At 37.0% G+C, this 12,697-nt stretch overlaps 2 protein-coding genes across 22 annotated transcripts in view; one reads left to right on the forward strand and one right to left on the reverse strand.

Annotated features, from left to right (window-relative positions):
• The window catches only part of PAM (peptidylglycine alpha-amidating monooxygenase), a 286,468-nt gene that overhangs the window by 230,494 nt on the left and 43,277 nt on the right, over positions 1–12,697 (forward strand). For 11 of the 16 annotated variants that reach the window (XM_023258791.2, XM_045034321.1, XM_023258812.2 and 8 more), the window contains 2 exons: positions 2,297–2,620; positions 12,025–12,154. In XM_023258791.2, the coding sequence (XP_023114559.1) occupies positions 2,297–2,620; positions 12,025–12,154 (454 nt within the window). The remainder of the gene's footprint in view (positions 1–2,296; positions 2,621–12,024; positions 12,155–12,697) is intronic. The other 5 variants (XM_023258823.2, XM_023258824.2, XM_023258830.2 and 2 more) reach the window with 1 other exon arrangement.
• The window catches only part of GIN1 (gypsy retrotransposon integrase 1), a 79,381-nt gene continuing 76,193 nt past the window's right edge, over positions 9,510–12,697 (reverse strand). For all 6 annotated transcript variants that reach the window (XR_006583508.1, XR_006583499.1, XR_006583504.1 and 3 more), the window contains one exon: positions 9,510–9,763. The gene's annotated coding sequence lies outside the window, so the exon portion shown is untranslated. The remainder of the gene's footprint in view (positions 9,764–12,697) is intronic.

Genomic DNA, 12,697 nt, shown 5'->3' on the forward strand with positions numbered 1-12,697 from the left:
CACCGGGCAGTAACAATACAGTGAAAGACCTGTGGGCCATATGTGCACATAGCTAAGACCCCTAATTTGATAGTCAAGGAAGGCTTCTTGGATATAAGTAACACCTCAGTAGGATCTGAAGGCTTAGGAGCTAGTTGGTTACTGGGGAGCAATTGTCCCAGGAAGAAGAAACAACATTGTAGAGTGACATTGAAGGAAGGGAAGTCCAATATGTGTGTAACATAAACTGAGGAGAAAGAAAGGAATATTGAGAAATGAGATTGGGGTAGAGACCCCACAACTTGCTCCATTAATTTTCTACTCCATCCACTGCACTCAAGGTTAGATATACCTGGCACAGAAAAATATTTAACATCTGAGGATTCCATATTTCCACTACCCCAGAAGCGAAAGAAAAACTCTCTAGTTTGTGCGTAAGAGTGTAAGAGATAGCCATCTAGTGGTCTCTCTCTCTCTCTCTCTCTCACATGTCATCTCTATAAATGAGATGCAGCCCTAAATTTCATTTTCATAAGGCCAGTGCAATATGTATGCAGCGAAGCCTAATACATTGCTAAAGGTTTACTTTCCTCACCCAATGATAACTGTAAATGATAATTTCAAAGGAACTGGAGTGCTGTGCATTTGATATTTTATCACAGCTTTTAGATTTTTACTGACAAACCTGAAGAACCATGCATAGTTGCAAGTCTGTGTTCCTCCATCAATATTAGACTAATGACATGGATTCAAGTTTTAAAATTCTGGTTTTTACTCATTCCTGAAATAATCTTGTGTTTTATTTTCCATGTAAATGTTTCATTGCACAACAGCACATTAAACTATTTGTATTTAGTGTGAGGGCAGGTGAATTTAACAGTAATGAATTAGTTTCTTCCCTGTGAGGCAAAATGCCACTGTGGCCTAACAGATTTGGTTGAGTTGTAATTTGCTTTGTTCATTTTACTGAGATTGGCCCTATTACTTGGTAATTATTTTTTGATTGAAGATTTCACCTGGGATAAGCCGCTTTCATGGGAAAGAATTGAAAGCTTTGAGTCATTAAGCCAAGACTATTTGTAAACATGACAGGATCTCTTAGCATCATTTTGGAAAGACTTCGTGTCCCCTTGCACCAATTTTTTAATAATATATTCTTTAGTGGAATGCATCATAGCAAAACCGGTTATCATTTTCATTTACTACTGGTCATAAAAAAGATTTTGTAAATGTTAACTGATCATGCTGTAAATGTAATTAAAACTTAAGCAGTAAGACTCCACGGTCATAACTAATTTCATTAGCAGCCCTTAGAATAGGGTGAGGGAAAAGAACTGAGTGTTTGTTCAACCTTGGGGTTTGGCTTAGAAGAGCAGATTTGTTTCTATCAAGAACGTAGACATGTTTCCGATTCACATAGTTGATGTAAATGGATTTAAAGCCATAGATGTAAATGATAAGGATTAAAATGCTTTGTGAACTTTCCATAGTCATATTTTATATCTCTCATAATGTTTTATAAATAATATTGTCTTCGTGATATCGGATGATCACATCCAAGTTTACTTTTTAGTACAGAAGGGCATGAAATACATCGTGATGAACCATTCCAATGATATTAGTTTGTTAAAATCTTTTTTGTTTGAAACTGATTTGAGGTATTCTTTTTTCACAAAATTATTTTTCTGGAACTTGTTCATTTCTTGTCTAAAATGAACAACTGGAGCTACACACAGGAGCACTGCTAACAAAATAATAATAACAAAACATGGGTGTTTTGCTTGCTAAAGAAATGCATATCTGTTATGTTTCTTGTGTTTTATAGCATATGCTGAAAAAATATACCTTTAATTTCTTGTGCATTATACTTTAATAGGCTTTTAAAGACAACTTCAAAGGGTTTTCCTTGAAGGTAGCTCTTTTCTGATGTAGCTGTTGATCATATTTTTAGAAATCTGATGAACTGTAACTTCCAAATCAACCCGACTCTACTGTGAAAACCATTTACTGAAACATGCCATGCAATCACATGCACATCGTTTTGTTTCCACTAATATGCAAATAGAGGTTATCTGGTGTTATTGGCTCCTGAGATAATAGAACGACATAGGTGGTATATAAAATGAAATGTGAAGCCTATTATTTTTTTCATTGTTCTGGAAAATCATCCTTTTTCCCCTGATGCTTAAACATCTGAGAGCAACCTTCTCTCACTTATTATGATGAATCAGGCGATGGTATTTTTAAGGCACAAAATTTTGTAAATTTTGCAATCTTATCAACCCTCCACCCCTTCTCTCTTCTCTTTTTTCCACAGGTGATTTCTATTCACTACTTTCCAAGCTGCTAGGAGAAAGGGAAGATGTTGTTCATGTGCATAAATATAATCCTACAGAAAAGGCAGAATCAGAGTCAGACCTGGTAGCTGAGATTGCAAATGTAGTCCAAAAGAAGGATCTTGGTCGATCTGATGCCAGAGAGAGTGCAGAGCACGAGGAGAGGGGCAATGCTATTCTTGTCAGAGACAGAATTCACAAATTCCACAGACTAGAGTCTACTTTGAGGCCAGCAGAAAGCAGAGTTTTGTCATTACAGCAGCCCCTACCTGGTGAAGGCACCTGGGAACCCGAACACACAGGAGGTGCGTTTAGGGCTTCTTTTAAAGAACAAACTATGAAATGCTACAATCCACATTAGCAAAATCTGAAGGGAATAAAAATGAATGGGTGAAAATACTTATCGATAAAAAAAAACTCATCAGAAAAAAACATTACTATGATTTGGGTTATCAGATACCACCTTTGTTTGAGGTTTTATTTTTGTTTTGGTCCAATACTTCATAAATTCAGCTTCTGTTCAGTTGATGAGCCAGAATTACCGGGACCAAAAATATCTAGATCGTGTTCGGAGAGTGGCATGTGAAATTCAGCATAACAAATTCTTACCAAATCAGTATTCTCTATTTTGCTCAATGCAAAGAAACTGAAAATTCAACACCTGATCTGTAAAGTCTCAGTGTATGAAATGCTTATATGCTACCTTCTTTTAAGGTAATTAAGGTCCTCTCAAAGGAATCTCCTATTTCTCGGCATTCTTTTCCAATTGACTTGTAAAATATAACCATTTTTATGATTTTGATTTCTTAAGTTCCATTATCAATTACTATCTTAATTGAAAATTTAGTTTAGTTTTTTTTTTTTTTTCTTTCCTGAGGGGACCTCCAGCAACTCAGAAACTATCAGATTTATCTTTATTTCTAACCAGGATTCCTCTGGTTATGGCTTCCATAATTAGAGGACAATACCTTATTCCCTTCAGGTTTCTGTACCAGCAAGCTATGGATGCCTCATCTTTGTCTTTAATTGTATTGTGGCCTCTTTCATATTGATTGTGTTTCATGTTACTTGCTAATGTGGAAAGCCAGATAATACAGCATGTGGAGATAATCTCCAAAAAAGTAACAGATATGGGTGCATGGCAGCTGTCCATGCGTGGGCTGGAATGGCTCAGGCTGCCAGCTTGGTGTTTTCAAATACAGCTTTGCAGTAAGCCATAAATTATTCAACACCCAGCTGATTTTTATTTGTAATTGAAAAAAAGTTAGCATGTGGTGCCTTTTGCTCACACAGAAGTTTCAAGCACTGTCCATTGGGTCTGGTCTAATACTTTCTACGGGGTGTTCTGGGACCCAGTTTTTTACATCTTCATACTTAAACAGAGTCAGCCCTGCTCTAACTCCTAAATTTATCTAATGAAACTATTTCTCAAGAGGGTTTCCTAGACTCCACTGCATTAGAATCACCTCACCTAAGGTGCTTGTGAAAAATCTAGACTCCTGAATACTACCTAAGAACAACTGAATTGACATTTCCAAGGGTGGTGCCTGGAAAATCTGCAGTTTATCACGTCCCTATCCATTTCATAGACAGACTTGAGTGTCTTTCTGAACCTCTGTATTAAGGACAGCAGATGGCAACCTATACGACATGAAAATATAAAAGGCAGAAGGGCTTCTTTGGCAAGAGTACAATTCTATTCAAGTGCGAAATGTTAGCGTTGCAATATATTTTATCCCATGACTTCTCTTTGTTACCTTGGATTTGAAATAACATTGTGGTTCTTATAATTTACCTATAGGTATCATAAGTATGCATGTAAAAATCATAGTTTGACTTAAGGCATTGTATTCCTAAAACCTAGTTAGCTTTTCTAAGAAAGAAATAGTTAAAATACCCCAAATACATTTACTTGCCAGATCTCATACCTTATAGGGTGTTCAAAATGGCAGTGTCCAGGAGTAAAATGTTGCTGCAGGATCTGGGTCAGGAAATTTCCTTTCATTTAAAATATGTGGGTAAACGTCACTGAATTAAATAAAATGATGAGTCATAGAAACATACAGCACAAATCCTCATTATAGAAAGAAAATGTGCCTGTGTTTCCTTTCTGCAATGATTTATTTTAGTGTTATTTCACTACTCTGATTCAAAAACCTTTTAAACGTTAAATGTAAAATAGCAAAATTCATATTTAGGTAAGCTATTTCTGAAAGTCTTTTTCTTTTCACCCTTCTGTCACTGTTTACAGCACAATATAAAACCTAACCTTAATTGAAAATGTTTCATTCCTTTGTGTAAGCCAGAGAATGCCCTATCCTCAGGAAACTTCCATTTGCAAAAAAAGAAAGTAGGCATTATTAGCATGTAACACCCTGATAAAATACATTAGTAGTCTAATTCATGTATATTTCCCAGGGTATGAGCAAGGGGGATAAATTTGATGGATAATCTCCCATTGTTATTCTCATAGCCTCTTCTTTACTTCAGACAAAGCTGAGAAGGGGACCCTATAATAGTCAGGAGGAACTGTCTCCCTAAATGCCTAATTTGCTGTAAGGAATTATATTACCTTCAAAGAAGAAGGTAGTTTTTCATATGAGATTATTACTCAAACAAAAATGCGAGGCTATGGTGTTGCTTAAAGTTATAGCTCCTACTCATTTCAGATGCCTTTGAGACCTATTTTAATTTTTAAATGAAGAAACTGAAGCCTAGAGAAGTTAACCCATTTCAGTGAGGTCACAGAGTGTGAATTTAAAACTTGGACTTTATAACTGAATTTAAAACTAGAATGCACACTTCCTAGTTCTTTACACTTCATTACAGTCTTGCTCAAAACACTGAGCTAACTTGTTCGCCCAGTTCAGATATGCCTCCCTGGAGCTCTGGGCCATCACTGCTGACAAGCTGGAGGCTTCCACTCAGGACTCTGTTCTAATGTCCACAGTTCATGGCACTAGCACAATCCAATACAGGAGCATTTTATGCCACAGCACTTTGGATTTCATTGACTGGACCATACTTTGGAACTACAATACAGTAATGTATCCCATCCAGCTGATTTGAAAGGTCACAGGTGAAATTATTGGATCGGCTCAAAAATCTGGATGTGACTGTGTGTGGTAGGCCCAGAACTACCTCATGGTTTCAAAAACACCATTTTGTGGACTTTTAGATTTGTCTGAATTCCGCTTAGTTCCATACCTTGGCAGCTAGCTGCCTTTAAACTTGAATCCCCACCTCATAATGGGATGAGCATCATTGGACACAGCTGCATGAAGAGCACAACCAGAATGACATTTTCCATCTTTGCTATGAAGCCTTTAGCATTCCCGAGAACAAGATGGTTAAGTATTGTGTCTTCAGCGTGTCTCTAAGAGCACAAATAGCACCTCTTTCTAAGTCTTGTCTTCATGACCTGTGGTGAGTCTGTCCTGAAAACTCTTGTCCCAACCGTTGTGAGAACAACATTAGAAACAGGGAAATTTCCCGGACAGGTGCAGCTAGACTAGCACAGAGGTTTTGCAACTATTGTTGGAAAGGACGTGCCTCACATAGGAAGCTATAGCTGCAGTCTCCACACAACGTACACACATGCATGCAGACAACACACACATGCATGCACTGCGCGCACACGATTCAGCTCACCCCAGAACAGTTCTGCATTTGGCCAAAATAAAATCTGAAAACCATGCCACGCAGGTTGTATGCTGTGGATCACTTCAGACTCTGGAGCCTGACTTCCTGGCTTTGAATCCTAACTACACCACTTATTATGTGGTCCGTAGGAAAAATTAGAAAAGAAATTCTCTGGGTTTTAGTTTTCTCATCTGTAAAAATGAGGATGATAACAGTACAGTCCTCATAGGGTTTTAGTGAGGGTCAAATAATACTTCTATGTATGCCAGGTAATGCATGGAAAGGCTTTGAACAGTTTCTGGCACACACAAAGTATTAAATAAATGTTGTAATACATTAACAATACATATGATTATAATTGCCACCGTTAACATCATGTCGGATTAGGATTTCAAAATTTTAAACACCAAAGCAATAGGAGTAAATGTTAATTACTATAACTTAAGCAGCACCCATGAGAGAATTTTCTTGGAAAGTGTAGGAAAGCTGTAAAATTTGGCACTCTAATTTGATAAATTCAGAAAATGACTTGGCAGTGTTCTGTCGTAATGGCAGTGTGTGGCTCTCAAATCTCTGATCACTTACATTGACCTGCCTTGACGTCTTCCTGTGATACATGATGTACAGTGTGGAAATATTCGACTAGGTAAACTGAGAAGCAAATACACTCTTTTTTACACCTAACGTCATTTGTTTTTTTACCGTTAATTTGATATTTATATTGAGACAATATTCGTAGGATAGGAACAAAATCCTAGTCTTTATTCTAGTGGCCTTCTGGAAACCACACTCACTGAAAAATAAATCTAAAACTATATTCTCAGTGGCAGATTTGATTGGAATGCTATTTGCTAGCATATGGAAGCCTGGCTCAGCATATATTATATACCTGTGAACAGAAAATAATATCTGCATGTGTGTGATGCTTATCAAAGTATTCACAGACTCTTAATCAACTCAGAGTCTATATTTCAGTCATATGCTTACCTCTAGGTTCACATCTTATAGAATTACCAGGTAAAATAAGGCATTCAGTTGGCCTAAATTTCATCCCTGGAGGGAAGGAGACTAATAAAGACAAACATATACATAGCCCTCACTGTGAGCCAGGCTAAGTGTTTTAGGTGCATTAACTTATTTAATCCCCATAACAACCCTATTTATAAACCCTTTTAGAGAGGAAGAAACAGGCACAGAAAGGTTAAGTCATGTGCCTAAAGTGCCATAGCTGAAGGAACCAAGATTTGCTCAAGTCTTGGTTTTAATCACTTTGTTATTCTGCCTCACAATAATATAAAATGATAGATAGATAGATAGATAGATAGATAGATGAGAGAGAGAGAGAGAGAGAGAGAGAGAGAGAGAGAGAGAGGAAGGCAGGCATGCAGGAGGGAAGCATGATGACAGGTTTTTTTCCCAATCATCCCGTCATCTCATCTACACTTGTAGTAACTGTTGGTGTAGATTACTTTTGATCATACTTTCTCAGTCAGCATCCAAACATTTTGACCAAGTCGAAGATCTCATTTGCAATTAAATTTTAAAAAGAAAAGAAATTCTGCTAATGCTTTTGGCCCCTATGTCTAAATTCTCTTCCTCACTTCATCCTCATTAAATGAAACACTGTAATTTAATCCTTGTTTTCTTTCTGACTTGGTTATAAACATTTCTCATCTGTTTTCAGTTAATTATCATTATGGCCGGCACTTCTGATGAGTAACAGTCTCTGCCCAAAATAAGTCACCTTTCCTCACTAGATGAGAATTCCCAAGTGTAGAAAAAGCAGCCATTACATTTTGTTCTCGTTGAAGTCATCTAGTGATTTCACTAAAACTAATCTTTTAATTACGTAACACTGAAGTCACAGCTCTGGGTTTAAAATTAGATTTTTTCTTAACTTTACTTAATTCTGTCATTTCTTCTGTAACACAGATAAATGAATGCCCTTTTAAATGCATATTAATAATTTCATATGAAAGTAGCATTGATCACTACATTAATCTTTTTCCTGGAAAGGTATAATTCATTAATTCTTAGTGATTTATTGATATAATTTTAATAGTAATGTTTATTTTTTTCTGAAGGTCGTTAACTTTTTTTCTAAATATATAGAATATGAGGCTGCACATTGACCTTTATAATGAGTGCAAGAATTCCTCCGAAATAATCCTATTATTTGACATCTGAATTTAGAGCAGCTGACAGAGTTGGGAATGGCTTGCCAAATGTCATGCGTAAGAAATTTGTATTAATTTTCAAATTAAAACTGAAAGGCTACAACATTAGTCATATACTGAATCGCCTCTTAAATGAAAGCTAAGAAAAATCTGAATTCTTAATTTTTAGCTTCTCCATGATTGAAAAAGTTAGGTTTAAGTTAGAACCCAAATATATTTTATCATGTAATTTCTTTAATAAGGATTTGAAATAGTTCTTAATTGGGGTTTAGAAAATAATCAATCTTGACATTGACAACTAAAGTCTGGCCCAAGCCCACAGTTCCTTTCCTGTGAAGTGAGAAAACGACCTGGGATGACCCAGTACTGTTCTGACATTCTATGACTCTCATGTAGTGACAGGCAGGAATTGGAGAAACATGTTATTGACTCCATCCATATACCTAGACCACTAGTCCTAAAAGACTGCTTTGAATCTTGATCATCTAATCTTAAAGGGAACAGCTTTTAACCACCTAATAATGAAAATGATGGTGACACTGGAAGCAAAAACATCAATTAACTGAGCTAATGTTCACAGAGGAGACATGAACTCAGTTTTTCTGTAACTATTTTACAATTTCTAGTTAACCTGGAGACCTAGATCCTAAGAATGTTGAGGTCTTGGGTTGGTAATCTTAAAAGTGTGTGATGGTATTTTTAAATGAAATTTTAAATAGTATAACCTCTCTAAAAATTTTGCCATGCACAAAGTAGTTCTCCTTTGCATTGACTCAGTACTCACAGTGTGTATATTTCTTCTTATATATTTCCTTACATATTACCTTTACTGTTTTGAAAATTCACCAAACCTATACATTTTAATAATATGTTCTATTTACACTATTTTTCCTTCTTGAAAATTTCCAACCAAATGGACTCTCATATGTGACAAAATAAGCTGTTAACAACCTATCAGTCAATGCTTTTAGCAGACTTTTGAGTGCTTACCAATCTAAGGTCATTGGTAATTGGGGTCATTCATAGCCAGTTTAAAGTTGATTGTGCAGTATTTCCAATAGTTAATGAAACTCACACGTGTCCCGGTTTGTTTATTTTGGACGCTGCATCTATTTTTTATCAGAATTAGTATCTCTGGACCTTCATGAGCACCTAGCTTCCAGTACCTGCTGGATGAACCACTGAATAGAAATGTTCTAGGAAACATATGTTTATTTTCTTTAATAAAAATGATTAGCCAGTTAGCATTTTTATTGAGTCTCTTAACGTCTTCAGCAGTGTGGGGAGTAAAAAGAGGTAGTACAAGTGAAATATAAGATTATAAGGGTGCTTAAGTGCTGGTTGACAACATAAATAAGTAGACTGGACCACAGCATTCTGTTTAGTGTATTTATTAGGCCATAACAGGCAGCCAGGTGCTGTGTTAAGACTTTACAACAAATAGTGAATACGACACGATCCCTGCCCTCAAGAAGTTCCATCTGGGTGCAGTAGTTCTGGGCACTGAGAATCTGATGAAAAGCAGCTAAATATCTGTGTTATCATGAGGTTCAAGGTTGCCTTGAAGACCATCCGGACTCTTCAGGAGCTGATGAATGAGCATCGAACAATGACCACCAAATGGACAAGCTGTAACGGAGATGGGAGTGAATGACATACAACCTGAGAACTTTAAAATAATTGAAAACATTTTCTTTGGGGGATGATTTATCCATCTGTTGATCTATCTAGACATCTCTAATTGTCATGCTTATACCACTGCTTCCAGATTTCACTTTCAAAAACACAGTTTTAATCATGCCACCCCATGCTTAGAAACCTTCAGTGGCTACCAGTCGCCTGTAGCAGCAATTTGCATCCTTTTTTCCTATTATGACAAACGTGATAGATGATGAATGTTATTCATCTGAGCAGCCCCATTCACATCCACTGCTGTGCCCAGAATTGTTTGCAAATGTAAGCGTGCCAGCTGTAACTCTGTCCCCCTTCTCTTCAACTCAAGAAGGCGTATCAAAACACGTGAGTGAGAATGACATTCTCATGGGCCCTAATATATTTCAAAAGTAAATTATTCCAAACTCTGTGCTTTACTGATACTAATAATATACTTGCAGCATGCCTCAAAATTAATCTTCGTATAGATCAAGACACCACAGCTCAGACTGACATTCATTCGTTGTTAAATCCATACTCTGTCATATGGTATACAATATATTTTCCAGTCTAAACTAGATCTCCAGGTCTGTTAATCCCGCCTTTCGCTCCCCTAGCCCCACCTGGACACAGAGAGGTATCCTTTCCAGATTATTTAAAGATCTTGAAAAACATTCTGCAATTGTAAACATCCTCGCTTTTGATCTTTCTGACCAAAATATTCTCTGCTCGCTTCTGCACTCACTGAACTCTTCACTTACCTTTAAGTGCATACACAAGTGTTTATTTCTCTGGGAAATCTCCCAGGTCTAACCTTAACCCTACCCTCTCCCAGCCAAGCCCCAGGAAGGATTATGGACCCTCTCCTGTGTTCCATCACTACAGTGTGTCATAAGTATTTGGTTTCTGTTTTTCTCATTTTATTCTACAAGGTCTTCAAGGCCAAAAGCCATGTTTTATTCCCAGAATCTAGCAATGCCTTACATAGACAATACACTTAGTGAATACTTGCAGATGCTTCTGCAGAAGTTGTAGGCAGAACTGACCTAGGCATTCAGTTGCGCTGTTTTCTTAATTTTTATTAAAGAAAGAAATTAAATGTGCAGAGGTAAAAAGACTTTGAATGAAGCAGCACTATTTCCTTAAGTACAGTTGAGAAAATTACTTTAAAAGTGTTTATTCTCACACCAGCATGCTCTCAAGCTTTCATAAGCTGGTCCTACAAGCCCTGTGCTTTCCTTTCTTCCTCCAGTCTTTAATGCCTGTCTCTAGGGATTTCACTGCATGTTGCCACATCCTCCAGAGGATGGGAAGGAGAAACGAGACTCGAATTGCTGCATTTCTACCTCTCGGCATCTCTGTTGAAGTATTCGAGAGGGAAAGAAATATGGAACTGATACAGTTGATTTCACAGTATCTTCCTAACTTTATATCCTCAGTCAGTACAGCTACTTCATACATCATACCTCTTTATTCATAAGCATGTTTATAAAAGGGCCTAACACAAATAAATGCAGGTATTCTCTAAGTATAAAGGTACTCTGATTAGAAATCAGAATAACTTGAGAGTCACAGAGTTTGTTATGTTTCCCTTCTCTTGTGTCAGGAAACAGTGAAATACAAGCCATGAAAGAGAGTGTCCCTCCATTCCCATTGCTATAGGAACCCTCACATTCAGAGAAATGAGATTGGTATCTTATATAGATTCCTTGTATGATATAATTACGATGGTTTATTATAGGGTCTTGTGTCTATTGAACATCTAGAATTTACACAGGAGTCAGATCACACACACACACACACACACACACACACACACACACACAGGCTTACTGCCCATGCTTGCTATTGATTCACACATAAAAGCTCTGTATTAAAATGATGCCATCCATGTGGTCTTATTTCCCAAACATACTATTTTTAAATAAGAATCATGTCAAGAAGAAAGTAGTCTCAGATTTGCTCTATAAGGACGTCCGGGTAAGCTGTTTTCATAGGCATGTTATCAAGAGGAAAAGAGGGCATACGTTCCCCAAACAAATTCACAGTCACTTCATTTCATAGCTCAGGAAGCTACTCGGCATGTGCATGTGGTTTATTTATTTAGAGCACGGCTTGACTTTTTTTTTTCTTTGCGTCTAGTGACATTACTGCATGAGTTTCTTATAACCATTGTGCATCTTCATGAGGTTATACAGCTTTCCTTTTTACACCAAATGTCTGTATTTATCTTACAGATTTCCATGTCGAAGAATCACTGGATTGGCCTGGAGTATACCTGTTACCAGGCCAGGTCTCTGGGGTGGCTCTGGACCCTAAGAATAACCTGGTGATTTTCCACAGAGGTGACCATGTCTGGGATGGAAAGTAAGTAATATTGTTCCTTCAGGGTGTAAATGAAAATAAATATAGCATGCATCACTTTTTGTTAAACTAGGGTAATAGTAAGAGAACTACCAAGGTTCTTTGTGAACTTGATTTTTGTGAGCAAACCATATGTATCCTTTTAATGCATGACTCTGATAAGTAATGGAGAGGAAGTCTTGGGCATTTTAAAACAATTAACGTAGTTTCACAAACTAGTTGATGGAAAGAAGACAATGACAATCTGATTCTGCCTACTTACCATTTTCTTCCGTTGTCCTTGAAGCCACCTTCACATTCTTTTTTTTTTTTTTTTTTACCTTCACATTCTTAAGGAGGATAATATTAAAAGACAGTTAAGAGAGTACATTTGCTGAGGCGTTTCAAGACTTCAAAGAAAGTGCATCCTGAGAAATGATCAACTAAGAAAAGTTACTAGTTGACTACAAGAAAACACTTTGTTATTTCCGTGTGCATGCTGCGTAAAGAACCACTTTAAGACCGTTGGACTCTCCTTTTCCATCAGACTGCTGCACAGCAGTGAAA

The sequence above is a fragment of the Felis catus genome, chromosome A1, assembly GCF_018350175.1.
Source record: "Felis catus isolate Fca126 chromosome A1, F.catus_Fca126_mat1.0, whole genome shotgun sequence".
NCBI lineage: Eukaryota > Metazoa > Chordata > Mammalia > Carnivora > Felidae > Felis > Felis catus.